This window comes from Engraulis encrasicolus, chromosome 22 (genome assembly GCF_034702125.1).
Source record: "Engraulis encrasicolus isolate BLACKSEA-1 chromosome 22, IST_EnEncr_1.0, whole genome shotgun sequence".
Lineage (NCBI taxonomy): Eukaryota > Metazoa > Chordata > Actinopteri > Clupeiformes > Engraulidae > Engraulis > Engraulis encrasicolus.
The window spans coordinates 48040794-48057487 of record NC_085878.1 but is presented as its reverse complement, the minus strand read 5'-3'; the positions used below and the strand labels follow the sequence as shown (position 1 = coordinate 48057487).

At 40.9% G+C, this 16694-nt stretch overlaps 2 protein-coding genes across 4 annotated transcripts in view; one reads left to right on the top strand and one right to left on the bottom strand.

Annotated features, from left to right (window-relative positions):
* phkb (phosphorylase kinase, beta) overlaps positions 1-15551 on the bottom strand; it is a 124377-nt gene extending 108826 nt beyond the window's left edge. For 2 of the 3 annotated variants that reach the window (XM_063188444.1, XM_063188443.1), the window contains exons 1-2: positions 15463-15549; positions 10631-10717 (exon numbers count right to left, since the gene is read on the bottom strand). In XM_063188444.1, coding sequence (XP_063044514.1) covers positions 10631-10717; positions 15463-15532 — 157 coding nt within the window. In that variant the 5' untranslated portion in view covers positions 15533-15549. Of the gene's footprint in view, positions 1-10630; positions 10718-14541; positions 14643-15462 lie in introns of all 3 variants that reach the window. The other variant, XM_063188445.1, reaches the window with a different exon arrangement.
* A 242-nt stretch (positions 15552-15793) lies between these two features.
* Positions 15794-16694, top strand: part of itfg1 (integrin alpha FG-GAP repeat containing 1) — a 252316-nt gene continuing 251415 nt past the window's right edge. Inside the window, exons 1-2 of the mRNA XM_063188433.1 lie at positions 15794-15998; positions 16406-16490. Coding sequence (XP_063044503.1) covers positions 15821-15998; positions 16406-16490 — 263 coding nt within the window. The 5' untranslated portion in view covers positions 15794-15820. The remainder of the gene's footprint in view (positions 15999-16405; positions 16491-16694) is intronic.

The following is a 16694-nucleotide window of genomic DNA, read 5'->3' as shown; positions in this document are numbered from 1 at the left end:
TATCACCACCTGCCTCAACACCACTGCCTGAACTAAAGCCAGTGCCGGCGGCCTTTTACAAACCTCCCTCCCAGCGGAGAGAGGGATGAGGGAGGAGGAGGGAAAAAAAAAAACGAGAAACAGAACAAAACGAAGAGAGGAGGGTGGGGAAATAAAAGCGGGTGTATCTCATCTGAAGTCTTGTCACAGCGGCTGGCTGAGGGAAGGCAGAGGGGCTGTGCATTTGTGCGATAACAGATAAGGGAGAATTCTTTTGAAGCAGGAGAAGAAGAAAAAATAGGCAGGAAAAAAAATGAAAACAGAATCACAGTATAGTGCAAAGATGAGGTTGGAGTGTGGACGGGCTTTGCATGATGTGGAGTTGAATTTTACATCCACAAAAGTAATAACTTCATGATTTTTTCCCCCGACTACAGGCTGGTGCGGTGGTCGTTGTTATGCATCACAATGTGCACACAGCCTACAGCGAGAGACCTGGCTGCAAGATTAAGAGCATATTTATTACTAACCGCATCTCATAATAGAGCGTGCTTGGGCATTTATGTACAAATAAATGTATGCACAAACACATTCTGTTAGCATGAGTGGGGGTCTGCATGACTGAGTTCCTCCACTCGAACGGTAAACTAAAGTTGTTTAGTTTCACATTGTTGTTGTGATTTTTTTTTCCGAACATAAGATTGGAGTTATGATATCATTTTGGTTACCTGTTCTATATATGATTGGGACAATACACAGTATATTTACAAGACGATCAAGGTTATAACATGTAGAGATGCTGAACTATGTCCAGTTAAAATTCCAACAAGAAACTATTCTCAGTGATCTACTAGATTCTACTGGGAAAAAACTCCTCTATTGATTCAATGACGGGAACAGTTTTGTCAAACCCTAGAAAGCCAAGGATAGGAGTAGGCGGCCTTTTTTCTAACTCCTCTGCAACTCTACTGGATAAGGAGAACAAAACCTTTACTAAATCAACAGCTTTAAAGACTCAACATATTTGGACAAAATGCCACTTGATGTTCAACAGCTGTGAACGAACACCAATATTGGGTTAGAAAATTCGCTGCCTTTTTCAGCTTTATTGAAATTGATGCGATGAATAAAGATTATGTTCCTACAACATAATTACCGGCAAGCACTGTACTGTAAGTAGGCTACCCTCTTGCACTTGCACGGGGAAAATTAGATGATGTATTTGTGGTAGGGCGCAGTTATTAGGTTTGCGGCAAGTTACTATTCTGAAATGGAATTACTACATTTTAAAAAAGTGCAGATCTGCATTATGCATGCTGTTTATTATATTCGGGAGGGAAGTTAGGGAGTTTCAGTGTAGCCGCCTGCTGCACTCTCAATGCAAATCCTCCAAAGTCGCACACACAGGCTGCCACCATCCATCCATCAGTATAATGTAAGCTCTGAATCAACAAGAGCCACATACTCACTGTCTGCTGCCAGTAGCACGGCAGCCAATTTCATCAAGAGTCTGTGTGTGTGTGTGTGTGTGTGTGTGTGTGTGTGTGTGTGTGTGTGTGTGTGTGTGTGTGTGTGTGTGTGTGTGTGTGTGTGTGTGTGTGTGTAATGTGCAGGGAAACAGAGGAATGGCAGTCAGATAGCAAGATAGACAGAGAGAGCCAGAGAGAGAGAGAGAGAGAGAGAGAGAGAGAGAGAGAGAGAGAGAGAGAGAGAGAGCCAGAGCCAGAGCCAGAGAGAGAGAGAGAGAGAGAGAGAGAGAGAGAGAGAGAGAGAGAGAGAGAGAGAGAGAGAGAGAGAGAGTCAGACAGAGAGAATGTGAGATAAAAGAGAAGAAAATTAAACAACACAAGGCAAAAAGAAAGAAGCCGACAATGGGAAAGGTTGGAAACACATAACAAGAAAAAAGTAAGAAACCAAAGAAAGAAGAAAAGACTGATAAAAAGTAGGAAGGATGAATCTAAAAAAGTGAAGGCACCAGGAGAACACGGAGGGAGATTAAGGCAGATGGAAAAAGTACTGTCAAAGCAAACGGACACTGACTGAATGCGAGCCTGGGCAGAGGGGCGATGAAAAAGTAAAGATACAATGCATGATTTAAAGCAATATAGATTGGGAAGGCTCTCACAACAAGCCAACAGAGAGAAGAAAGGCAAGAGGAGGGAAGACTTCTTTGCCGCAACTCATAACTTTCTCCCCACAGTTTAATATCTTGAACCCATCGGGCAGATCTGGATGACATCTTATCCCCTATAAGCTGAAGGTGTGAGCCTTTTGTGTGTGTGTGTGTGTGTGTGTGTGTGTGTGTGTGTGTGTGTGTGTGTGTGTGTGTGTGTGTGTGTGTGTGTGTGTGTGTGTGTGTGTGTGTCTGTGTGTGTGTGTGTGTGTGTGTGAGTGTGTGTGTGTGTGTGTGTGTGTGTGTCCAAGATGAGAGTAAGGCTCCAGAGACTAGACATATCTCCACATGAGAAAGAAACCTGACTGCCATGTAGGAGATGGGCATAAAGTACGTGCTTATCTGGCATGACCAAGAACAGGGTGCTCAATCTCTTCAAGAATATGGTGGAATCAATCTCTTCAATTTCAAACTCTATTTCTTAAATATGTTGTAATTATTTATATATAATTTCTTTGGGGATGAATATGCTCCCATTTCAATCAGAAAAAGAAGAGTGGGACTGGCAAATATCTGGCAGAGAGATGGGGAAGGGCTGAAATAGGACCAAGAAAGGGTTTGAACTTGGGTCCCCTTGGATACCAGTCCACATATGGTATCAGGGACACTTAGTGCAGGGCGCCACACTACCTCCCTTCTGGCCAACTCCATTAGAAGACCTCCATGATTTGGAAGAAACAGTGAAAAACAAACGCTAAGCATTCATCACCAGAATTATTGGCATGATCGCTCGTACCCATGTCCAGTACAATGACTATACGCTCAGTATACAAGTCATTAGTCCAGTAGTACACAGAGGCGATGTGACAGGTACAGGACCCATTGATCTCAGAGTCTGAGAACTCCCCTGTCTACTGGAACCCTGCCAGACCGATCTCTGTCAACAACAACATCCATCATGCAAAAGGGGGTCTGACCTGCATGCGTAATGTATGCGGTCATGCGTACGCATGACTCAGGGAAGATGCAGACGCCGTCTTCCCAGCCTTGAGGAGCCCTCGGGCATTTTTTGGGTAATGAACAACATATTATCCTGTGTGAATTGGGAAAAACAGTAGTCTGTGCAGTAGAGACTGAATCACCACATAAAGTTCAGATGCATCAGCATCTCATCTCACCCTTCTCTGAGCAGTCAAGAGAAGCAGGCTTGTTCTGTTCTTAATTATGGTACTTACTGAAGTATAATAAAGCTAGACAAAAACAAACAGCCAGACATAAGGATGGGTTATGTTGCATGGCATTTAATCTCAAACGACATGATCTTACTGTAAATGTGCTGGAGAAGATGAGAGTCTGAAAAGGCTGACTCACAGCCCTAACTCTACAGAAGATACCTCACACACACAGACACACACACGCACACACACACAGTGCGGCATTTTAAGGGGAAAAACAGTACCCGTCACCTACTGTTCGCTTTATGTGAGGTGCTGCAATCAGTGTCACTTTGTGTCGAGAAGGTGCCACATTGAAAGTGAATAGTCGATACAAAATAAGCAGGGCGAGTCTCACAATGAAACTCTTAATAAGTGAGATATACACCGGAGTTTAACACTCTCAACCCATAACAAGGATGAGAATGACATTTATTAAAACACAGAGAAAATGAAAGTCTCTCTCTCTCTCGCTCGTTGCTCTCCTCCTCGCTCATCCATCCTCCCTGCTCCGCACTTGTCTACTCCGCTTGCCTGCCTCTGTCTCCTCTGCTTCTGCCTCACTGGCTGCACTTTGGCGTGTTCTCATTTCAGCCCAGACAGCCTGTGAAATATTCCTCCGAGCTCCATACCGCACACTGCCATTTCATTTTAAACAAATCTCAGCCGCTCACAGCTCCCGCCGTCGCTCTCAAAATTTCTTTCTTTCTTTCTTTCTGTCTCTGCCTCTCTCTCTATCTCTCCCTCTCCATCTCTCTTGCTTTCTTCCATGGACTCTATTCACAGCCGAACACAGCTTAGTTGTACTGTTATTATTTTTGTTTGTTTCCAAGGCAATGAAGGTCATTGAACATTAACATGGTTTTACATTTAAGACTCTAACACTGGAGAGGCAAAAAACAAAACTGAACCCCCGCAGTCTCAGCGTGAACTTTAGAGCGGCAAATGTCCAAAGAGGCCAAATCCGAGGATGAGAGGTCTGGCAGTAAAACAGAAAAAGCAACAACCAAAAAAAGGAACAGTTATTCTGTCTTCCTCCTCTTTTAAATAACATGGGCCCCAAACAAAGTGTGTGCGAGGTTGTGCTGTGAGGACAAAAACATGACTCTTGGCAGTCCATGACATAAACAAGATGAACAAAGAGGTGAAATGTGTAGCACAAGCTTAATAATCTATGCAGCGCTTTCTCAGCTATGGCACGTGTGATGAACCACTATTATTCTTATCATCACCAACCACAGCTGTGTGTGTGTGTGTGTGTGTGTGTGTGTGTGTGTGTGTGTGTGTGTGTGTGTGTGTGTGTGTGTGTGTGTGTGTGTGTGTGTGTGTGTGTGTGTGTGTGTGTGTGTGTGCTATGACTAAATGTATAGTGTGGTAAGCGTGTGCTGTATAATAAACTTAAAAGTAATAATAATAATTACTTAGTTTTATATAGCGCCTTTCAAGTAACCCAAGGTTGCTTTACAAAAGGAGAGGGGGCTAGGGATTAGAGAGAGAAGAGAGGAGGGGGTAGCAGAGGAGTTGGGGGCAGAGTGGTAAAGGCCTCAGTGAATAAATGTGACCATAGGCCTCAGTGAATAAATGTGACTTCAGGTGCTTTTTGAACTGTATGGTTAATGTATGTGCAATGATGTGTGTAATGTCTGTGTTTTTTCTATGTACAGTGCCTTCAAAAAGTCTACACACCCCTCCTCAAATGTCAGGTTTTTGTGATTTAAAAAAATGACAGAAAGACAAATAAATTCACAGCTTTTTCCACCTTCAATCTAAACTATTAACCTGTACAATGCCATTGAGAAACAAGCATAAAGCTTTAAATGGAAACAATAGAAAATTAAAAAACTTCAATTAATATGGTTGCATAAATATACACACCCTTAAATTAATACTTAGTTGCAGCACCTTTGGCTTGTCTGGGCCATTCCAAAACCTCAATATTATTCTGGTGAAGACATTCTTTTGTAGATTAAGACATGTGCTTGGAGAAATTGTCGTTCTGAAAGATTAGCATATTCACCTTTCTATCAGGGGGCCCGAAGATTTTGTGCCACTACCACGGCCCCTGTGGAAATGTTCATAATTCCCTCCTCCCTAATGAAGGCCCCAGTTACAGCTAAAGAAAAACAGCACAAAAGAACAATGCTGCCACCACCATACTTTACGTTACGTATGGTGTTATTGCGGTGATGTTTTGTGCCAAAAATACCTTTTGGAATTATGTCCAAAATGTTCAACCTCGGTTTCACCTGACCATAACACATCTTCCCACATGCATTTGGGAGATTACAGAAGCATTTTTTGCAAAATTTACCTCACCAAAATTGAAGTTTTTGGTCATAATTCAAAAGGGTATGTTTGGCGCAAAACATCACCGCAATAACACCATACCTAACATGACGTATGGTGGTGGCAGCATTCTTATTTTGTGCTGTTTTTCTTCAGCTGTTACTGTTTAGATTGAAGGTGGAAAAAGCTGTGAATTTATTTGTCTTTCTGTCATTTTTTTACATCACAAAAACCTGACATTTGAGGAGGGGTGTGTAGACTTTTTGAAGGCACTGTATGTATTCTATTGTATGCATTCAACACCTTAATTTCCCTTGGGATTAATAAATGATACTCTACTCTTCCGCTACTACATATATCTGATCCCCGTAGACAACAGCTGAGAACATAGCGGCAAGGAAGTAGTGTCAAAATAGCACAATATTAAACTAATGTTCATATCGACCTACACTCACAGAACTCGTGAAATTAAAAACATAACCGTGTCAGAGAGGTCTGACATCAAATAATTGTTTTATTGAACCACCAAATGGCAAAACTACCCTTGAGGACATGCTGCTGTAAACCCAGCAGCAATATCCAGTAGCCCAGCTCATGGAAGGACACAATCTTATATAAAATTCTCTCAATATTGACCTAGAAGGTTTTAAAAGTTTATATAGCTGTGGGCACTCACGGAAACAAAATGTTCGACTGTGAAGATGTCTAAATGGTCAAATAACTAACAAAATGTTCTCTACAAAGTACCAAAGCCCTCAAGATGCATTGGGTTCTTTGTACTGTTGATGGGTCTTTCCATTTGAGTCACTGGACATGGGCCGGACATAGCACAAAGCACACACACGTTAGAGAGGGGCGGAGGAGGAGGAGGAGGATGAGGAGAGAGACTTTATTAATCCCCACAGGGGAAATTGAATGCCACCTGGCCATCCATACAGCACATAACACTCAGGCTACGTTGACATGCACTCATTTTACCATTTCGTCATGTCTGTGTCTTGCAAACTATTTACGTATAGGCAAATTTTCTGTCCAGTCAATAAAAACCTACTCTATTTTTAAAGAAACACTGATCAGCTGATTCATTAGTCTGTGCTATCTAAAGTGAAACACGCCTGTTTGTTTATCTTGCCAGTACTCAAGTCACATCACCAATGATACCAGCATAGCAAATCAGGGAGGAGCACGTCATAGTGATGTTGTCCAGCCAGGACGAGTAGCTAGAGCTCAGCACTGAGGATCCTCGTTTCTCACCATTTCTCACTGCTATATCAGAATCACGTTCGAATGCATACGCGGGCTCTGGCGTCTTTGAACCCTTCCACATATGAAGTAGTTTTACAGTATTTCAATATAAATGGACAGGGCATCTGCGATAGAAACTATATAGAAACAGATTCATATAAACTCAGCTGAGGCCTTGAACACATGACACTGACAAAGACTGGCAGGCAGACAGCACTCTTCACCTGGTGCAGTCTGAGAGACATCCTAGAGAATGAGTGGGTCAGCCTATTGCATACAGTACATAGTACATAGGCAGTGAGTGTTGTTCAGAGTGGTTCAGATGACCTCCAAAAGTTAAATCAGTTCACATGTAGAAGACTCAGGGATGCAAGCAGGGCCGCTCACAGCTTTGGCTGGGCCCGGGACAAAAACACCTGACAGATGCATAATATAAATGTAATGGGATCCTGTAACCTGTTTGAACTGTGTCTCTGCTCCTATATAGGCGTGCCCTTTTGCTTAAGTGTTGCATTTTTACTTGACCAACTAAACTCCTGTGCCGGTCCTTGCTTGTCGATTGACTTATTCATGTAGATCATGTAGTCTGTTTGTTCAGCTTGATGGTGTTTTTGTCCTTCCACCACTGAGCTTTGCTGATTCTAGTTGTGTCAAATTGTATTCAATTATCATTGTTTTTTTTTCACCTATGGTCTTCAATGTAATTATTGCTTGTTTGTGTCACTTGGTTTTGGTGTTAGCATGACCAATTGGTTGTTAGGTATTCCCTTAGCACACTCTCCTTTCCCATTGGACAGCCAATTTGTGTCTTGGTCACATGACCCTTTGTGATTTCCTTTTAAAACCTTTACACCTTGAAAAAGACTCCTGCGTGAGTCGAAACACGTTGGTGCGTGTGGAAATAATAAAACTTTGAAAAGCAGTGTTGCCTTGGGACCCTCCTTGACTTTGATAAATGTAATGGGGTCCCAATTTTGCCCCCTCTACAGACTTGGATGCAGCAACAGATAACCAAGGGTACAAGGTATGAAGAACTTTTGGTACTGCAGATGGAGGTATAAGGAGCATTACTCAAACACATTCGGTTGCAAACAATCACTTTTCTTTGCCTTTGAAGAATCCACTATTCCTGGTTTCAAGATCCCAACTAGCTGTAAGTAGATTGCAGGAAAATGACAAGCAATAAAAAGGAGGAAAAAGGTACAGCACATCGCACAATTTTAGTCATTTTATCGAGAATGAACAATGTGCTCCACTTTCAGCATCATCATGTTCACTCAGGTGTTGCTTGAGTACTCTCCTGTGTGACTAAATTACCTAAATGATCTAAATCTATTACTCCATTTGATTGAAATGACTGTTCTAGTGGGCCCATGAAGAAACACATATTTCATCTTTAGGTCTGATTGCAGCAAAGACAATGGTTCAATATGACAATGATGGGCGGATAGTGAGCTAAAAATGGCTACAGAAAACGACTACAGAAAATGGAGGTATTGAGAATAATGCAATGTGGAAAAAAAGACTAAGGACAGAATCGACACAAGGACAAAGATAATACGAAATGGGGCAGAAAGAAGCACCGAGAGGTAGAATAAGACTTGGATGTTAGAAAAATGAGGAGAGGGAAAAGAGAGAAAGATGATAGAGACAGGTTGGTAGAAGGGAATGCGAGATAGGGAAATGGAAAATGAGAAAAAGAGAGCGAACATGAAACAGGTAAAAGAGAAAGTGGCAGTAGAGGGGAGAAGAGGGAGGGAAAATCACAAATGAGAGAGAGAGAGAGAGAGAGAGAGAGAGAGAGAGAGAGAGAGAGAGAGAGAGAGAGAGGGAGAGAGAGATAGAGAGAGAATGAGATAAAGACAGGGAAAATGAGAGAGAGAAAAGAGAAGAAGAGAGAGAGAGAGAGAGAGAGAGAGAGAGAGAGAGAGAGAGAGAGAGAGAGAGAGAGAGAGAGAGAGGGGCAGAGAAGGAATGGCGAGCGGAGGGCTAGTGTCAGCTCTTGGAGGCTGCATGAGGCAGTAGCAGGAGCAGTGGGACAGAACAGATGAGTATCGATTAAGGACGGAAGGTGGAGAGACCCTCTGTTCTTTCCTCAGGGCTGAACATTAACATATCCCAGAGCAACACACCCACACACTCAGTCCCCCTCTCTCACTCACCACACACATGCAAACTTGAATATTCACTCTTTCACACACATGCACACAAGCCCAATCACTCTCTCCGTCATGCAGTGCACACAGTCATGGATCTCTCTCTCTCTCTCTCTCTCTCTCTCTCTCTCTCTCTCTCTCTCTCTCTCTCTCTCTCTCTCTCATGGAGCACGCACACACAAACACACGGACACACACACACACACACACACACACACACACACACACACACACACACACACACACACACACACACACACACACACACACACACACACACACACACACACACACACACACACACACACACACACACACCGCTCTCCCGAAACCCAGCAGCTGTCTCAGCAGCCCGCCAGATCTGCATCTCTCACTGCCAAATGGCAAGAGAGCGCCACACATATTTCAGCAAGTTGGAGCCATTGTGTTTACAAGAAGAACAGAATGGCACAGAAAGCCAATTTTGAATTCAAATCTGAAAAAGATGGGGGGGGGGGGGTTACATTCAGATTGCCTGGAGTGCATCTTGTGCATGTATAATAGAAAGATTGTTCATTCTAAAGCGTTTTCTAACTCTTGTTTTCCAACTCTAACGCTTGTCAATAATATTAATGAGCTCATTACCATTGACAGATTCGAAACAAGCACTACACTGCTACATGCAATAGTGCACCAATTCACTCAATATCAATGTAGAGAAACTTGCATTCTAAGACATTTGGTTGAAAAGCACAAAAGACTGTGTCTATTAGCTTGATTTCATTAAATGTTTGTCCCCGACTGAGATAAGAGACGAGATGCCAAAAGGGTGGTCTGAAAGAGCAGATACCTGAAACCATCTCTCTGTTTGCCGAAATGACAGTAAATTACTGTAGGACCCCTGAACCATAGGGTGCATGTGAAATATCTAGTTTAGCAGCAAAGTGCAGAGAATTGGAACTGTGCAGATCACAACATATCGTCAAGCATAACCAATAAGCTTTGACATCTGAAAAGAACGCTCAGAAAAATGCAAACACAATTTCTTTTTTCAATAATTACTTATTTTTGGCAACAACCAACCAACGATTTTGAGAAATCCGGATGAGCAGTGCATTTGTGAAGTGAGGCATGAACTGCACTTCATTTATTTGTGTTTATGCATGAAACAAATGAATAATCTAATTAAACATGTTAACTAATCAGAGAGATTCATTTCATACCATTACTAAATCTGGATTATGTTAGGTGCACACCCACGGTTTCCATTTTTCTCTTCCAAAAATAGGTCACATATTGTTGGCAAGGTTCTTTGATTAATGTTCGTGCAAGCATCAAATATTTTACAATTTGATCTGCTGGTAGAAGCTTCTGATGAGCAGAATAAAACAATTATCTTATAAATACCTAGATGTATGCATTACTTATATTATTAGAAATGCATGGTATTCAGAACTAGGACTGCATGGTTGACCCCACTTTTAGAAAACTGCTATGCCTTCTGAAAGTCAAAATGTAGATCAGAACATGATGTCTTTGCAAAACTAGGTGTTGCTGACCAGAATGTGCCCACATTTCAATCAATTCCTCAGATGCTTTCTTATTGGTGGTCTGTAACTTCAGTAAAAAATAATAGAGGAAGTGTAAATAGATCTCACCAAAATTGTAGTGGCGATCAAGCTTCTCCCAGAGTGGCTCATCTTCTCGATGGAGGAAGGAGAGTTTAAGAGGTTCATAGATGGAGCCTGAGAAAGAAAAAGATGGTAAGATCATTTTATTTATTTTGAAAAGAAACAGGTTCTCTTCTTTCTGCCTTTATGAGCAGGGCCACACAGAATGCTCAACAGTAAATCTAAGTCAGCAGATGAGTCAGTCGGGTAAAGAAACGTAGATTAACAACAACTGACAGGATAGATCACTTCACTTGACTTTAATATAGTGTGCTTAAAGAATTACATTTGAAGGACATACTGTATGTTGAATGATTCTTAGGAATCTCATTTGCAATAGTTATAACTTATGCATGTGCAAGTTTACTGTTTACGCTGAAATCACTGATCTGATTCTGTGTATTTTTTTTCTGCCGACAAAAATATTGTCTTTTTTTACAAGTATTGATTGATTGTGTTTGATATAAAACTGCTGCAGGCACTCCTTCCATTTCCGCTCATGTTAACATTTACTCTTTGCTGCTCAATCTGCATAAAAGAAACACCAAAGTAGCAGCCCTAAAGAATGCGAGTCGATGAAGGGTCTCTGTGTGACAATGGCAATTGTAAAACCATAGGTCAAATCACAGCTCCAGTACCACCATGCTATTTCAAATTCAAGACACTAGCGCGGAGTCCAAAGAGCAATAGAACTCGCCACAACTCAATTTGCTGTTTCACTCAATAGTGAGGAGAGAAGCGAATTTCATGGGAACCCTGCACGATGAACCACCATTTCAGACACATTTAACTGTGGAGCGATTTACATTTTAATGGGATCGACCCAGGGTCAATACCGCAGGTACTGAAAATTCACATTTCCTGGCAAATTAGCATAATTTCCATCAGCTTTTAAGTAGCTGGTACAAAGCCATCTATTTTAAAAGATATTTGGATGTGAGCAGAGGAGGTCCAGCAGGCATACGAAAGACACTCTTCTCATTTTTACTGAAACACAAATGGAACACACTGCTGTTTTCTTTTAAGGACCTTTCCTGTGTCAACCCATGTACTGTGAAAACCCTGTATGGTGATTAAAAATGCACACACAGGCTACATAAAGCAAGACATAAAGACATAAAGAAAGAAAGACATAAAGAAAGAAAGAAAGAAAGAAAGAAAGAAAGAAAGAAAGACATAAAGAAAGAAAGACATAAAAAGAGAAAGAAAGAAAGAAAGAAAGAAAGAAAGAAAGAAAGAAAGAAAGAAAGAAAAGGCCTAAATAAATAATTGAGGTGATATACTTAATTGAAGGCAATAATTAAAAAGCCTTAATTATTCATTCCATGCTGTTAGAAACAAACTTTACTTTCATGATGAATTTGTTCAAGGCATTTTCAAGTTCAAATAACAAAACAACATCATGCTTTTGTTTCACCTCCACACCCAGTTTACAGTTACCTTCAAGTTACAGTTTATGTGGAAGACTGTGTAGATGTGGCAAGTTCTTTAAAAAGAAATCAAATCAATTATATTGGGGAAAACACCTATAAGAAAAGCTATCCTTATGTCTGTTCACTGAAGAAAATAAAGTCCATGCTACAAAAATTGTTGTTTTTCATTTTCACTCATTTTTCAACCTCAAACTAGTGTTACCAAAAGTGTCTGAAAAATGATTTTGTTGCCCTGAATGGTTATCTGCAGATAAAAAATACTCTGACTTGCAGACTTGCCTTTCTCCCAGCAACAGGTTGATGAAGAAACTGGAAAAATGTCGGGCCTGAGTAGTTGTATGTATGTCCTCTCATCTTGTAAGGCCTTCTGGTGAGAGGGCGAGGCAGTAGGGTGTAGCCCAGGAAAATCATGGTCTTCGGCTGGCATGACACCTAACTGGCTGAGAGCCAGGATGTTTTTTGTTATCATTTTCCCGACTGTTTCATACTATTTCATATATCTTATATCTTGGGCCGTCACAAGTTGATGGGGACCACCACCCTCAACTTGCCCCTGTTTGGTCTCAGGGCCCAAAAAAATCACCCCGTTCAGGAAAAAGTGCTGGTGAAATGAAGTACCTGTAAATCTTAAGGTACTGCATCTGCATTACTGGCCAAATAAAATAGGGTCATTTCACGTGAAATCAGACACTTTGGGGCCCGACTGACACGTCATTTCAATCATACTTGCTCTGCCTGTTTAGTAGCAAGTTAGTACCCTAGAACTGCATTTGTGTGAATCTGACACCAATATTAAGGGAGAAACAGACTTGCAAAGGTTTACATATGAGCGGAGGACACTATGCATTCAGCCTTGATTAAATCAGTCAGTGTAAGTCACAAAAAGATGTCTGTGGTGTTATCTGAAAGCTCTTTTCTGGCTCTACAAATTACACAAACAGCATGGAATACAACAACCCTCAGAATGTGAATGATCATAAATTGAAAAATTAAAAATTGAATGTCATTTTTTTTTTAAACGGCCAGTTCCTTGTCTAAACATAGATGTTTGGCTCTTTATTCCTTTCAGAGATAATGGGGCTCAAAAATATGGCATCATACAAATCACCTAGTAATAATATGGTAATACCATACTAATATCACATGACAGTATGTCTGTCGGAATATGTCAAGGATGGAGATGGTCCATGAGGATGCAGGAAGTTCAGTTTCACCTCTCCAGTGCTCGGCATATATCATATAATCATATCATATCATACAGCTACAACATGCCCTTTGATGCTTGAACAATTAAAAAATCATTTACTGAGCTTATTCTTTCAACCCTACCATCTCTGAATGCTGAACAAGGTCTAGCTTTCACTGTGTGCATTGACAATGGGCAGAAGCTGTGTAGTTTTTGAGTACCTGGAATAGGGACCGACGAGGGTGCAGGGCCCACCGGGAAAATGCCTGTCATGCCAGATGGCCAGTCCTGTCCCTGACGCTACTCTATTACTACTTCATTACAACTCATTTAAACATTTATGTCCCATTATCTCTGAAATGAATAAAGAACCTAACACCCCATTTTCAGGTGTTGTTTATGACCTTACAGGCTATGCTTCAGACAAGAAACCGGCCATTTTTAAATACACGTTTTTTTGATATTCAATTTTTAATTTTTCAATGTATCATAATTCATATTCTGAAGGTTGTTGTATTCCATGCTGTGTGTGTAATTTTTAGAGCCAGAAAAGAGCTTTCAAACAACACCTCGGACATATTTTGGTGAATAACACTGACAGATATAATCAAGGCTGAATGTATAGTGTCCTACCCACATATGTAAACCTTTGCTAGTCTGTTTCTAACTTAATATTGGTGTCAGATTCTCACAAATGCAGTTCTGGGGTGCTACCTTGCTACTAAAAAGGCACAGCTAGTATGATTGAAATCTGTGTCGGTCGGGTCCCAAAGTGTCTGATTTCACGTGAAATGACGCAATAACTCTAAATAATTGCATGGTGTATCCCAACAGGAAGAAACTAGCAGGTAAAATACAATAATTACCAAGGAGGTTGTGTTTTCGCTCGTGTTGGTTTGTTTGTCTGTCAGCATGATAACTAAAAAAAAAGCTTTGAACGGATTTTGATGAAAGTTTGTTGAGTTGTTGGAAATGACAAAAAGTGGTAACATTTTGGTGGTGATCCGGGATTTAAAAAAAAAGTTATTATAGGCATAGGATTCCACACCATTCCACAGGCATAGGATTCCATGGCCTTGGCGGAGGTTTGCACTTCTAGATGCTTCTAGTATAAAATATTTCTGAACTTTATGGAGCCTGCCTGAATCTTCTCATTCTACCCTGCATGTCACCACCTGACTCTTTCTCTGGGACAACTTCAGGACAAGAAGGAGAGATGGGGAGCTGGCTAGCTTTAAAGATCTATACGCCCCTGTCAGACCCATCCACTGGCCACTTACCGTGTCTGCGAAGTTTCCGAAGACTGGAGGAAATCTCATTTGCCGAGTTGGCCATGCTCAAAAGGTGTACTTAATGCCAATGGTCTTTCAGCTAAATTAGACTACAGTAGATCACAGAGGGTTTGGAGGGTTAGGATGGCATATCAGGGAGACAAATTACATGGTGCAAATAAATGGAATTACACAGAAAGCCCATTCACCAAAATTACTAAACATGCAGTTGGCAACACACGATTATTTAACACAATCACATTCATGATTATAGAAAACATGAAAACTACGGATTAATTTCAAGACATAGTGTAGACTGCACCTATGATGGAGACATTGCATATTATGAGCTATGTGCTGAGTAGTGCAGATGACAGCTAATATGTGAAGGGGTTCTGCCCCCAAATGCACTTCCTCTTAGAAAAATCCACTCATGGTGTGAGCTACAACATGATGGTGAGCAATAGCAATAGACATTAGAAATGAACAGTTGTTTGACATCAAGCTTTCATCACAGCCACCGTTGCTGGAATGTAGAGTGACTTGTGTGGGCTCTTGAGATACTAGTGAATGATAGGCTACTGCTGATGACACATCAAAAAGTCAGTTTAACAATATGATCATGGGGCAAAATGTAATGAAATGAACTAGTAAGAAAAGGTGGCAAGACATGTCTTTCACAAGTATAATTAGGCTTAGGACATTAACATTTAAGTTGTAATGTGTTGCCTGCATTGGTGATCCTAATATAGCACCGTTATACAGCAAACTTTGAGAGATTGACCTTTCCACACTCATGCTGGGTAGAGAAGGCGACATGCAGTAGTGCACGCCCTCCACGCTTGTAAGCCAAATGACAGTTTAGCCATTCGCACCAGTGCACATTTAACAATCACATACACAATGCACATGCAAAGTATTATGGCAAACCTGAACGTTTAGATCTGACTTTGAACTCCAACAATTTCCGTCCGATATCTGCCAAGCTAAACTCTGCCATGTTTACTTCAGAATAGCTCTTTTCGATAATGTCGCAAACCAGGAAGAGGGTATGCCGTGATGTCATACTCGGTGTCATACTCGAGATCAAGCGTTTTAAACTCATATAGTCATTTTGTACCAGATTTATGGCTGTACATTTCTCTAAAATAGAAAGTATGTGTGTAAAATAAAAAAAATATAAATTATTTGTATTTTTAACAATACCAATATTTTTGACAGCTCGCCCTGCCGTAAAGCGAGGTGCAGTATTCCAGTTTGTGTTGTCAAGAATCAAGCTAGAATCAGGATGTGGCTGTATTTCACTTATATATTAGCGATTATTTTAGGGGTTTTAGGCAGTAATGTCACCTTTGCACGACAAGATGTGACAGCTGATCTTTTTGGATCAGAAAAGTATGGAACTATTGCTGCGTTTGGGGATTTTAACTCGGATAAACAGACTGATATTTTCATCATCAGAGAACGTGAGTACATGATCCGCTAGTAGCATAAGGTTCTGCCATAAATAAAGCGTTCCGTTTTAAAACCAGCTAGTTCAATGTAAACTATGAAAACACGTTTTCTTTACGGACGCAAATACTTAGCTGCAGGTATCAAAACGTTTGTTGTTCTAAGCTTATCGGGCGTGGTTTAGTGAAGATGCACACCTCACGAGTATGTCGGCTACTTGGCTGACTAATCATCACCACACAAGGATACATTGCTCATCATTTACATTTGATGTACATAATTGACTTGACTGCGATATTACAGTCGCCGAATCATACTCTCATTCTTTAACAAATAATGCCATGCACAAACACAGCACATCATCATGCACAATAACAATGACTGTGTGAATGTCTGTTTGTTATGCTTTGTATTTTCTTAGAATCTGAGCTGGTGATCTTCTTGGCTGATCTGAAGGCACCCTACTTTAAGCCCAAAGTTCGTCTTGGCAAAGATGACATCCCAAGGTAAGCATATAGACAGACACGCTTGCAGGGTACAAGACTAGCTGAAGGCTCTGACTTTGGTTAGCCTGTGTTAACCTCTTCCTGTATTTATTCCTCAGAAATATGTCAGCATTGTTTGAGACACATTCAAATTGTGATTCAACATAGAACGACACGATGGTGGCTTTACAGTTTTTTTTTTCATTCATTCATGCCAGTCTAGGC